Raw genomic sequence first — 13,510 nt, 5'->3', positions numbered from 1 at the left:
AGAAACACAGGCACCCCTCTTGTTATCTTTTAGAATGGCTCATAATCCTATATTGAAATTATGTAATTTCAATATCTAGCACAAAACCCTCACTGTCACAGACACAGTGCTAACTCCCCAGGCCTTTTCTATCCTTGCAGTGCTTTGACAGAATTTTATAGCACTGAACGCGTGTGTTAGAAAAAAAGAAACATCTAAAATTGATAATGTATGCTTCCACCTTAGGAAACTTGAAAAAGAAAAGCAAATTAGGAGGAGGAGTAAAGATGGCGGAGAAGTAGCAGGCTGAGACTACTTCAGCTAGCTGAGATCAGCTAGATAGCTTATCTAAAGATTGCAAACACCTGAAAATCCATCGGCAGATCGAAGAGAAGAAGAACAGCAATTCTGGAAACAGAAAACCACTTTCTGAAAAGTAGGACCGGCGGAGAAGTGAATCCAAAGCGACAGGAAGATAGACCCCGGGGGGAGGGGCCGGCTCCCGGCAAGCGGCGGAGCAACAGAGCACAAAATCCGGACTTTTAAAAGTCTGTTCCGCTGAGGGACATCACCCCAGAGGCTAAACCGGGGCGAAGCCCACACGGGGTCAGCGTGGCCTCAGGTCCCGCAGGATCACAGAAGGATCGGGGGTGTCTGAGGGTCGCAGAGCTTGCGGGTATTGGAACGGGAAAGCCGGCTACAGAGGCAGAGCCGACAGTAAGCTCCCAGCTCAGTGTTACCTTGAACCAGTTGCAGGCTTGGTGAGCTCGGAGCGCGGCCGGAGGTCAGGCAGACGGGAGTAACTGGGCGCTGTTCTCTGAGGGCGCACTGAGGAGTGGGGCCCCGGACTCTCGGCTCCACCAGGCCGGAGACCAGGAGGCCGCCACTTGTATTCCCGTCCTCCGGAACTCTACGGAAAGCGCTCAGGGAACAAAAGCCCCTGGAAGCAAACCGGAGTGGATTACTCACCCCGGCCCCTGGTAAGGGCGGTGTAATTCCGCCTGGGGCAAAGACACTTGAGAATCACTACAACAGGCCCCTCCCCCAGAAGATCAACAAGAAATCCAGCTGAGACCAAGCTCACCTACCAAGGAGTGCGGTTTCAATACCAAGGAGAGCAGCAGAATTCCAGAGGAGGAGAAAGCAAAGCACGGAACTCATGGCTTTTACACTGATTTTTTTTAGTCTTGCAGTTAATTTAATGTTTTTCTTTTTCATTTTTTTTTCTCGCCTTCTGGTAAATTTTTTTTAACTTTTACCTTTTTCTTTTTTAACGTTTTTTAACTAGTTTATCCAATATAAATACTTTTTCTTTTTTATAATTTTCTTATTTGTTTTCTTTTTTTAAATTATCTTATTTTCTTTTTTTTTTCTTTATTCCTTTTTAAACCTCTTTTTATCCCCTTTCTTCCCCCTCACGATTTGGGATCTCTTCTAATTTGGTTAAAGCATATTTTCCTGGGGTTGTTGCCACCCTTTTAGTATTTTACTTGCTCCTTCATATACTCTTATCTGGACAAAATGACAAGACGGAAGAATTCAACACAAAAAAAAGAACAAGAGGCAGTATCGAAGGCTAGGGACCTAATCAATACAGACATTGGTAATATGCCAGATCTAGAGTTCAGAATGACAATTCTCAAGGTTCTAGCCAGGCTCAAAAAAGGCATGGAAGATATGAGAGAAACCTTCTCGAGAGATATAAAAGCCCTTTCTGGAGAAATAAAAGAACTAAAATCTAACCAAGTTGAAATAAAAAAAGCTAATAATGAGGTGCAATAAAAAATGGAGGCTCTCACTGCTAGGATAAATGAGGCAGAAGAAAGAATTAGTGATATAGAAGACCAAATGACAGAGAATAAAGAAGCTGAGCAAAAGAGGGACAAACAGCTACTGGACCACGAGGGGAGAATTCGAGAGATAAGTGACACCATAAGACAAAAAAACATTAGAATAATTGGGATTCCAGAAGAAGAAGAAAGAGAGAGGGGAGCAGAAGGTATACTGGAGAGAATTATTGGGGAGAATTTCTCCAGTATGGCAAAGGGAACGAGCATCAAAATTCAGGAGGTTCAGAGAATGCCCCTCAACATCAATAAGAATAGGCCCACACCCCGTCACCTAATAGTAAAATTTACAAGTCTCAGTGACAAAGAGAAAATCCTGAAAGCAGCCCGGGAAAAGAAGTCTGTAACATACAATGGTAAAAATATTAGATTGGCAGCTGACTTATCCACAGAGACCTGGCAGGCCAGAAAGAGCTGGCATGATATTTTCAGAGCACTAAACGAGAAAAACATGCAGCCAAGAATACTATATCCAGCTAGGCTATCATTGAAAATAGAAGGAGAGATTAAAAGCTTCCAGGAAAAACAAAAACTGAAAGAATTTGCAAACACCAAACCAGCTCTACAGGAAATATTGAAAGGGGCCCTCTAAGCAAAGAGAGAGCCTACAAGTGGTAGATCAGAAAGGAACAGAGACTATATACAGTAACAGTCACCTTACAGGAAATACAATGGCCCTAAATTCATATCTCTCAATAGTTACCCTGAATGTTAATGGGCTAAATGCCCCTGTCAAAAGACACAGGGTATCAGAATGGATAAAAAAACAAAACCCATCTATATATTGCCTCCAAGAAACTCATTTTAAGCCCGAAGACACCTCCAGATTTAAAGTGAGGGGGTGGAAAAGAATTTACCATGCTAATGGAAATCAGAAGAAAGCAGGAGTGGCAATCCTTATATCAGATCAATTAGATTTTAAGCCAAAGACTATAATAAGAGATGAGGAAGGACACTATATCATACTCAAAGGGTCTGTCCAACAAGAAGATTTAACAATTTGAAATATCTATGCCCCCAACGTGGGAGCAGACAACTATATAAACCAATTAATAACAAAATAAAAGAAATACATCAACAATAATACAATAATAGTAGGGGACTTTAACACTCCCCTCACTGAAATGGACAAATCATCGAAGCAAAAGATCAGCAAGGAAATAAAGGCCTTAAATGACACACTGGTGCAGATGGACATCACAGATATATTCAGAACATTTCATCCCAAAGCAACAGAATACAAATTCTTCTCTAGTGCACATGGAACATTCTCCAGAATAGATCATATTCTCGGTCCTAAATCAGGACTCAACCGGTATCAAAAGATTGGGATCATTCCCTGCATATTTTCAGACCACAATGCTCTAAAGCTAGAACTCAACCACAAAAGGAAGTTTGAAAAGAACCCAAATACATGGAGACTAAACAGCATCCTTCTAAAGAATGAATGGGTCAACCGGGAAGTTAAAGCAGAATTGAAAAAAATCATGGAAACAAATGACAATGCAAATACAACGGTTCAAAATCTGTGGGACACAACAAAGGCAGTCCTGAGAGGAAAATATATAGCAGTACAAGCCTTTCTCAAGAAACAAGAAAGGTCTCAGGTGCACAACCTAACTCTACACCTAAAGGAGCTGGAGAAAGAACAAGAAAGAAACCCTAAGCCCAGCAGGAGAAGAGAAATCATAAAGATCAGAGCAGAAATCAATGAAATAGAAACCAAAAAGACAATAGAGCAAATCAACAAAAACTAGGAGCTGGTTCTTTGAAAGAATTAATAAAATTGATAAACCCCTGGCCAGACTTATCAAAAAGAAAAGAGAAAGGACCCAAATAAATAAAATCATGAATGAAAGAGGAGAGATCACAACTAACACCAAAGAAATACAAACTATTATAAGAACATACTATGAGCAACTCTATGCCAACAAATTTGACAATCTGGAAGAAATGGATGCATTCCTAGAAACATATGAACTACAACAACTGAACCAGGAAGAAAAATAGAAAGCCTGAACAGACCCATAACCAGTAAGGAGATTGAAACAATCATTAAAAATCTCCAAACAAACAAAAGCCCAGGGCCAGACGGCTTCCCGGGGGAATTCTACCAAACATTTAAAGAAGAACTAATTCCTATTCTCCTGAAACTGTTCCAAAAAAATAGAAATGGAAGGAAAACTTCCAAACTCATTTTATGAGGCCAGCATCACCTTGATCCCAAAACCAGACAAGGATCCCATCAAAAAAGAGAGCTATAGACCAATATCCTTGATGAACACAGATGCGAAAATACTCAACAAAATACTAGCCAATAGGATTCAACAGTACATTAAAATGATTATTCACTACGACCAAGTGGGACTTATTCCAGGGCTGCAAGGTTGGTTCAACATCCGCAAATCAGTCAATGTGATTCAACACATCAATAAAAGAAAGAACAAGAACCATATGATACTCTCAATAGATGCTGAAAAAGCATTTGACAAAGTACAGCATCCCTTCCTGATCAAAACTCTTCAAAGTGTAGGGATAGAGGGCACATACCTCAATATCATCAAAGCCATCTATGAAAAACCCACCACAAATATCATTCTCAATGGAGAAAAACTGAAAGCTTTTCCGCTAAGGTCAGGAACATGGCAGGGATGTCCATTATCACCACTGCTATTCAACATAGTACTAGAGGTCCTAGCCTCAGCAATCAGACAACAAAAGGAAATTAAAGGCATCCAAATCCACAAAGAAGGAGTCAAATTATCACTCTTCGCAGATGATATGTTACTATATGTGGAAAACCCAAAAGACTCCACCCCAAAACTGCTAGAACTTGTACAGGAATTCAGTAAAGTGTCAGGATATATAAAATCAATGCACAGAAATCAGTTGCATTTCTCTACACCAACAGCAAGACCGAAGAGAAAGAGATATTATTAAGAGTCAATCCCATTTACAATTGCACCCAAAACCATAAGATACCTAAGGATAAACCTAACCAAAGAGGCACAGAATCTATACTCAGAAAACTATAAAGTACTCATGAAAGAAATTGAGGAAGACACAAAGAAATGGAAAAATGTTCCATGCTTCTGGATTGGAAGAATAAATATTGTGAAAATGTCTATGCTACCTAAAGCAATCTATACATTTAATGCAATTCCTATCAATGTACCATCCATCTTTTTCAAAGAAATGGAACAAATAATTCTAAAATTTATATGGAACCAGAAAAGACTTCGAATAGCCAAAGGGATATTGAAAAAGAAAGCCAACGTTGGTGGCATCACAATTCCGGACTTCAAGCTCTATTACAAGGCTGTCATAATCAAGACAGCATGGTACTGGCACAAAAACAGACACATAGATCAAAGGAACAGAATAGAGAGCCCAGAAATAGACTCTCAACTCCACAGTCAACTAATCTTCGACAAAGCAGGAAAGAATGTCCAATGGAAAAAAGACAGCCTCTTCAATAAATGGTGCTGGGAAAATTGGACAGCCACATGCAGAAAAATGAAATTGGACCATTTCCTTACACCACACACAAAAATAGACTCAAAATGTATGAATAACCTCAATGTTCAAAAGGAATCCATCAAAATCCTTGAGGAGAACACAGGCAGCAACCTCTTCGACCTCAGCCGCAGCAACATCTTCCTAGGAACAACGCCAAAGGCAAGGGAAGCAAGGGCAAAAAAAAATGAACTATTGGGATTTCATCAAGATCAAAAGCTTTTGCACAGCAAAGTTAACAGTTAGCAAAATCAAAAGACAACTTACAGAATGGGAGAAGATATTTGCAAACGACATATCAGATAAAGGACTAGTGTCCAGAATCTATAAAGAACTAAGCAAACTCAACAACCCCCAGAGAACAATAATCCAATCAAGAAATGGGCAGAGGACATGATCAGACATTTCTGCAAAGAAGACATCCAGATGGCCAACAGACACATGAAAAAGTGCTCCATATCACTCGGCATCAGGGAAATACAAATCAGAACCACAATGAGATATGACCTCACACAAGTCAGAATGGCTAAAATCAACAAGTCAGGAAATGACAGATGCTGGCGAGGATGCGGAGTAAGGGGAACCCTCCTACACTGTTGGTGGGAATGGAAGCTGGTGCAGCCACTCTGGAAAACAGCATGGAGGTTCCTCAAAATGTTGAAAATAGAACTGCCCTATGACCCAGCAATTGCACTATTGGGTATTTACCCTAAAGATACAAAACATAGTGATCCAAAGGGGCCCATGCACCCGAATGTTTATAGCAGCAATGTCCACAATAGCTAAACTGTGGGAAGAACCTAGATGTCCATCAACAGATGAATAGGTCAAGTAGATGTGGTATATATACACAATAGAATACTATGCAGCCATCAAAAGAAATGAAATCTTGCCATTTGCGACAACATGGATGGAACTAAAGCCTATCATGCTTAGTGAAATAAATCAAGCAGAGAAAGACAACTATCATATGATCTCCCTGATATGAGGAAGTGGTGATGCAACATGGGGGCTTACGTGGGTAGGAGAAGAATAAATGAAACAAGATGGGATTGGGAGGGAGACAAACCATAAGTGACTCTTAATCTCACAAAACAAACTGAGGGTTGCTGGGGGGAGGGGGTTTGGGAGAAGCGGGTGTGATTATGGACATTAGGGAGGGTATGTGCTTTGGTGAGTGCTGTGAAGTGTGTAAACCTGGTGATTCACAGACCTGTATCCCAGGGGATAAAAATATATGTTTATAAAAAATAAAAAAATAAAAAAAAATCCAATGAAACTCAAAAAAAAAAAAAAAAAAAAAAAAAAAAAGAAAAGCAAATTAAATCCAAAGTAAGTAGAAGGAAGGAAATGATAAAAATTAGAGCAGAAATAAATGAAATTAAAAGCAAGAAATCAATAGAAAGAAATCAAAAGATCAATAAAATTGATAAAATTTTGAACCAGGTTAATCACGGGGGAAAAGAAAGTAGAACCAAGTTACTAATATCAGAAATGAAAGAGGCAACATTACAGCCGATTCTATGGGAACTAGAAGGGTTTTCAGTTAGCAATAATAGCGCCTCGCATAAACCTCATTGGCTACGATACTGCCACTGCGCAAAGCTGGGAACTAGAAGGGTAATTAAAGGAATACTATGAACAACTTCATGCCCATATATTTAATAACTTACCTGAAATGGACTAGTTCTTTGAAAGATACAATCTACCAAAACTCTCATATGAAGAAATTGATCATCTGAATAGGTCTATATCTATTAAAGAATTTGAAGCAGCAATTATTAACCTTCCGAAACAGAAAGCACGAGAACCAAATGGTTTCGTTGGTGAATCCTACCCAACATTTATTTATACAATTCTCTACTCTCTTCCCGGAGGTAGAAACAGGAGGAACACTTCCTGACCCATTCTATGAGGCCAGCATTCCCCTAACACCAAAACCAGAGAAAGACATTACAGATCTTTGTCAAAGAGTCGGATCCCTACGAAGGACGAGGAGGCCACAGAGTAGGGAATCAATAGGTGACGGCAGCCCCTGAAGACCCAACACCTCCATCCTGCATTCGTTCCCCAGGATATCTGGGATGGATTTCCTGTAGTCCAATGGCGCTAAGGCTTAAAGTCACATTTCACTGATAGAAAACAAAAATTGTAATCTTTCTTGTAGAATGCACGGATTCCAAGAACTGCTCCCTGCCACCAGCCCACGCTGTCCTGCACTGTGAATGTAATTCTGCCCACAGATAAGGACGGTGTGTTCTAGCTACCTCAGTTTGGTATCTTCTTGTTTTAAGTTTCCAAAATTATTTATCCCTCCTTTTCTCTTTTCCTTATGCCTAACTTAAAAAAAAATAAATTTTTTTAAATAATGCAGAAGCAGTACTCACTCTTTAAACTTTGCTGCCACCCTGTTGCTGATTGTCGTTACTGTACGTGAAAAGGGGGCATCGCACCGCTACTGCTAAGCTGTCAGAGGAGAGGCAAGTGTGCAGGAGACACGTTAAAGAGGAAAAAAAAATGCAGAACATCCAAGACGATCTTTCACCAGATTGCTCAGGATCTTAGCCATGAATCTCGTAGATGCTATCTGTGTCTTCTTATAGTATTTGTCCTTTAAAATCTTGTTAGCTTGAGTATTACTTATTTTCGTAGTTTCCCATTCCTCATCCTCTAACCCAGAAGTATAATTACTCCGGAAACACATTAATTGTTGACTTTGATTTGCCATGTAGTACCAATTATGCCTTTTAATGAGTCCAGGAATTTAAAAAAAATCATAGGAAGCTGAACCTATCCACCATAGGCCCGATTCTTAAATTTTTTTTTGTAGACGTTTATTTTGGTCTAGAACTGATCATATTGATACACAGCATCTGGCTTTCCCTAAATCATAGAAAATTAAGGAATACAGTTTTAAGAAGTAGAGTATACTCACAGCATATTTTCCAGGCACATTCTTCATGAGAAATAAGTACTCTTGTAATAATCTCCTTGCCACCTAGCCCCTTCCTGTCACTTGTTACCGTCCTTAACCAAAATCCATTGTGCACTGACCTGTTTTTAAAAGATTCCATTCACTCCCTATTGTAGGATAAAATACAAACTTCTTTGAAGATGCTTGAGGAATCAGTCTCACCTGATCTCTGTAGCTTCTGTAGCTTCAGTTTTTTTTTTGTTTTTTTTTTTTTAAAGATACTTTTTATATGAGAGAGAGAACAAGAGCACAAGAGGGGCTGGGGGAAAGACAGAGGGGGAGGGAGGAGCAAGCTTTCCACTGAGCAGGGAGCCCAACGTGGGGCTCGGCTCAAACTCAGGACCCTGGGATTATGACCTGAGCCAAAAGCAGACGCTTAACAGACTGAGGCACCTGGGCTACCCTGTGGCTTTAGCTTTTATCATTCCCATAAACACTGTTATGCCTTTTTAACATTCAACCTGGTCTGATTCTCCTAACACAGACTAAAACTGAAAGCTGCTTCCACTTTCTATCCTCGGTCTTATATTTCTTTTATTGCAATTAGACAAAAATATCAGGGCACCAAGAGTCTGAGGCTTGTCAGCAGGATTTCCCTGTTTCTTCGTCACTAAGTACAATGCGAACAGTATTTGGTTACTGGTTTACAATACTCCTAATTCACTGCATGAAGTTGGGATTCTTCACTGTGCCCATTTCTGGGAGGAGCTCCACAAATCTGGGCTCTAAGCTCCTTGTAGCCTCTCTTGTGATTGGGGCATCTAACAGAGAGAGAGTATTTGCCTTTTATGAGAGAGAGCCTGTGGGCATGGCCAGATTGAGGCTGAGGGTAGAGGTTCTCTGACCCTTTCATTGTGATCATGTAGAGAAGATTCTTGGCTCTTATGATACTATCCAATCATAGGTCTGCTAGCTCTTTTGGAATACTGAAGGGCTCTTTTCTTTCTGTACTCTAGGAAGGAAATAAGGCAACATCATCTTCAAAGAAGCTTTAAGCACGAAATTTTGTAGATGTTACCTTTCCTCCTTCTTCAGTGTGGTTTGAATTTTGGGAAAGGCCTATTGCCGTGTTAGCAGTGCTGGCCAGAGTCCGTCAATCCCCTCTGCTTCCTGCAAGAAAGAGACAATTACTAACTGGTGTTGCCCACAGGTCTCAGAGGTGAATTTGCCTGAGGGTCTCCCCCAAACCCCTAACTTCGGCCTTTCCTGCTTTCTCTGCCCCATTTTTCTTACCCGTTCTCTGCTCTCTCATACATTGTTCTTCGTTTAAACACATCTCTCTTTCTGCATCCAGCCTCTTACCATTATCTAAAGTCTCCAAAGAAGACTCTTTCTTTCCCATAGCTAAGTAACAGAGGGAAGTTAGGAAGAGATTGAGGCTAGAATGCTGGGCTTCAAATTTTGCCTCTTCATCAGCTGACCTTGGGAAGCTTCTGAACTTCTCCACACCTCTGTCTCCTCATTGTTAAAAATGGTATTAACCCTACTGGGTACATCAGAGAGTGATTGTGAAGTTGGAATTACATATCAAACATGATGCTGAGAACAGTGCCTAGCAGGTAGTAGACAGTACTGGCTTTTTAAAAAAATTAAGATAACCCTCTATCTATTTCATTTGCTTCTGCACTTTCTTATCTCCTCAGAACTTTGCCACCATACTTTTCCTTTTTTTTTTTTTTTTAAGATTATTTATTTATTTTTTGACACAGAGAGAGAGAGACAGACAGCAAGAGAGGGATCACAACCAAGGGGAGTGGGAGAGGGAGAAAGCTGCTGACCTGGGAGGCTGACTCGGAGCTTGAAAAGCAATGTGACAACATGACTCCTGATAACATGTTTAATACTTTCTGTTGATAGCACACCTGATAATTTCCAAGGCATTTTGATCCTCACAAGAGCCCTATATAGCAGTGAGGGTCATTTTATAGACACTGATCTAGACTCAAGAGGTGATTAGTGGGGCGCCTGGGTGGCTCAGTGGGCTAAGCCTCTGCATTTGGCTCAGGTCATGATCTCAGGGTCCTGGGATCAAGCTAAGCCCTATATCAGGCTCTCTGTTCAGCAGGGAGCCTGCTTCCCCCCTCTCTCTGCCTGCCTCTCTGCCTACTTGTGATCTCTGTCTGTCAAATAAATAAACAAAATCTTTAAAAAAATAGTTTAAATAATAATAAAAAAAGAGATGATTAGTTCACATCTCACGTGGGGCCCAAGTTTACGGCTCCAGTCTTAACGTTTCATCTAATCATGTGTCCACAATTTAAGTATTTGTGTTTTAGACCGTCGTGTTTAAATGGCTTCAACACAAAGGAATGGCTCTTTAACATTATTGGAACTTTATGTCTCAGTGACTGTTTTGGGGGGGGATCCCACGTTGACCGCCGCCATCTGTGTGGGGAGGGGTGGCCCGATGTCACTTGCTTGTGGACCTCGGCATGGATACGCTTGCTGCTTTGATGTGCTAGTTTGAGAACTGTGTTCGTTGCACTGCGGCCAGGAGGATCCCTGGGAAAGTGAGGAGAAGGGACGGGAGGTATCGTGGGGTTTGACGGGGAAACAGGTAACAAGTTCCATGGCTTCCAGCTCGTAACGCAAAGGAAAACAAAAACACAGCAACAACATCCCCAGCTAGTGGGGAGCCCCCAAGTCAGGAAAAGCTCATGACAGAGAATACAGGCTTGCTGAGCTTACTGAGGAGGTGCCAGCTTCCCACAAAACACCCAGGAAGTTTCCAGGTGTGGTTTGCACTGTTGTAGGATACAGGAGCCACAATGTTGCTCTGACCCAGCAGGAGGCAGAGAAAATGAGCCACATCACCCACCCCCTGTCCTTCATGGTCCCCCGTGGGATCCAGACTCTTCTGTATAGATTGGATTACTCCAACCTGCAGGGATCTCACTGGGTACGTGAGACCCTGGACATCTAGAGGGGAGTCACAACAAATTTAGGGAGTTGGAGACGGGCCATCTGTACCCCTGGTGTTGAAAAAAAGATGGGAGTCGTGGTCTGGCATCTCTCTCCCTTGGCCTGTCTCCTCCTGCCTGGCAGTGCTGTCTCCTTGACCGGCGTTTGTGGTACGTACAACCAGGTCTAGCTCTTAAACTGCCAATCTCCTTCTCCTCAAGCGTAGGTGGACACATTCTGTTTCCCACTGGTATGATCCTGTGTCCCCTCCATTGACCTGGAGAGCATTATGGCACAGACAGAAACCTTTCCTAAATTCATGCATCAAGCCTCAAATGATAGCAACAAAGCCTGCCCTTACTGAGTACCGCAGTGGCTCTAAAGAGAAAGGTTGTCCTCCAAACAGGCTGGCCTTAAACATCATTATGTCTCACAAGGAGGTACTTGTACCATTTTCCAAACAGAATGTTGTGTGTTCACACTCAGTGAGTCAGTCTGCTAATATATCATCCTTATTAAGTCACGTAAGGATACAAGTAAACAGCCGGAAACATCTGATCCCCAGCCTAGAGGTTTGAAGAATTCAGTGCTTTGGATCATAGGGCGTTGGGTGGAAAACATTGTCACCAATTTTGGGAATATTTGTCTCAGTCTGTGTTTTCCACTTCCTTGTATCTGCATTCTTCCAGTGGCATTTTTGGCCAGCTCAGCCAGAGAACCAGAAAATGAGCCACCTCCATCCTCATCAACCCCCTTGCTGACTTCTCCGACCACACTGGGGAAGAAATTATAAGAGCCAGTGGAATGTTGGAGGCCATTGTTAAGAGGACATGACTGTGGGTTGACCCATGGGCTTGACCTTGGCACTGGGAGGCTCCTTACCCATTCTTGCCTTGGAACATATTCAGCTTGTCTTTCCTACTCCCAGAAGCTGCCCTGGGAACACGTGCATGGTATACTGAACCCAGGTTAAGATTTGGCGCGTGGCTGTGGAGAGCTACTCATTTTGCAGCCACTGAACGCAGCCCCTGGGTAAGTTCTCTTTGCTTATTTGGTCTCTCTCTGCCCTCCATGTCCAGGGGCTGGTTTCAGATTTCACTTGGGAGGTTCCTGAGGAGAGTATGAACTAACAGCAATAGACTCATAGGAAGGGAATTCTCCTCAATAAAATCGCATATAAGTTTAGTCACGTTAGTTACTTTATCAAAAAGGAGGATAAAGAATTATGTAGTATTAGAGTAGGCGGCGGCATTCAAGCATTCAGTTGGAGATTTTGTGGGGGAAAACAGCAATGGAAAGAAGTAGGAGAAGAGAGCCTAGAAGGAAAGGGGACAGTATAAAATAGGGCTATGGGTGGTACTCATGGTCTTCCATGCATTGAGGGCAAGAAGAATTAGAACTAGACGTGCCAGAGCGTATCTTCTTGTCCCTATGGTGCAAGAGATCAGAAACATGGTGTCTCCCTCCTTGCACTCTGTCTGGTCTCAGAAACCCCCCCAATTCACAGGAATTTATTTCTTAGAGTGATCTGTGCAAACAGAATGCCCCACTCCAAGGCTTCCAAGCAGGGTGTGTGGCATTTGGCAAGAACTCCCTGATAGGGGTCATGGCTCTCAGCGGTGTCCAGAAGTGGGTCAAAGCAGATGCTGGTAGTAAAGGGTCCAGGGAATGGAAATCCTATAGCCAGTACCCACATCTTAGATGTTCCTCATCTTAGAACAGCCTCGCAGCCTCAGCACTGTGGACACTTAGGGTCAGATGAGGGTTTATTCTGGGGGGCTGTGCTGTGATTTTAGTGTGCTTTGCCGCCTCTCCGCCTTTACCCATTAGATGTCAGTAGCATTTGCCCAGTGTGACAACCAAAGACGTCTCCGGTCTCCTCTGTCGAGAACGACTAGCTTATGGAGTCCTGATAAGAGATTTTCAGCTCTCTCAGTTTGTGGACCCTGGGAAGATTCAGACCCTATTATCAGTGACATGTCATTGCCTGCAGTTTCTTCAGTAGAATAGTGTTCCTGGGGTCACCTGGGTGGCTCAGTGGGTTAAAGCCTCTGCCTTGGGCTCAAGTCATGATCCCAGGATCCTGCTCAGCTCTCTGCTCGGTGGGGAGGCTGCTTCCCCCTCATTTCTCTGCCTGCTTCTCTGCCCACTTGTGATCTCCGTCTGTCTAATTAATTAATTACTTAATTAAAAAATCTTAAAAATAAAAAAGTGTTCCCCAGACTTTCCCACATCACGGCACACGTGGAAAATGAGAATATTTGCTCAGGATAGTAGTAAGTCAAAGGTTTTG

The 13,510-nt window shown here is 42.2% G+C and overlaps 1 protein-coding gene and 1 non-coding gene across 7 annotated transcripts in view; one reads left to right on the top strand and one right to left on the bottom strand.

The window, feature by feature from the left end:
* KLRG1 (killer cell lectin like receptor G1) overlaps nt 1-13,510 on the top strand; it is a 371,299-nt gene that overhangs the window by 77,804 nt on the left and 279,985 nt on the right. Inside the window, exon 8 of one of the 6 annotated variants that reach the window (XR_006604710.1) lies at nt 12,146-12,249. The exons of 4 other annotated variants lie outside the window; for them this stretch is intronic. Coding sequence is in view for 1 of the 2 variants with exons in the window: in XM_045073432.1 (XP_044929367.1) it covers nt 226-234 (9 nt within the window). In the remaining variant the exon portion in view is untranslated. Of the gene's footprint in view, nt 1-225; nt 274-12,145; nt 12,250-13,510 lie in introns of those variants that run through there. One more of the 6 variants, XM_045073432.1, reaches the window with a different exon arrangement.
* On the bottom strand, nt 6,812-6,949 carry LOC123390102. The gene has a single exon (XR_006604734.1). It is a non-coding gene; the product is annotated as a U4 spliceosomal RNA (small nuclear RNA).

Source organism: Mustela putorius, unplaced genomic scaffold (genome assembly GCF_011764305.1).
Source record: "Mustela putorius furo isolate JIRA1106 unplaced genomic scaffold, ASM1176430v1.1 tig00537227_pilon_pilon_pilon, whole genome shotgun sequence".
Classification (NCBI taxonomy): Eukaryota; Metazoa; Chordata; class Mammalia; order Carnivora; family Mustelidae; genus Mustela; species Mustela putorius.
This window is presented reverse-complemented; position numbering and strand designations above follow the sequence as displayed.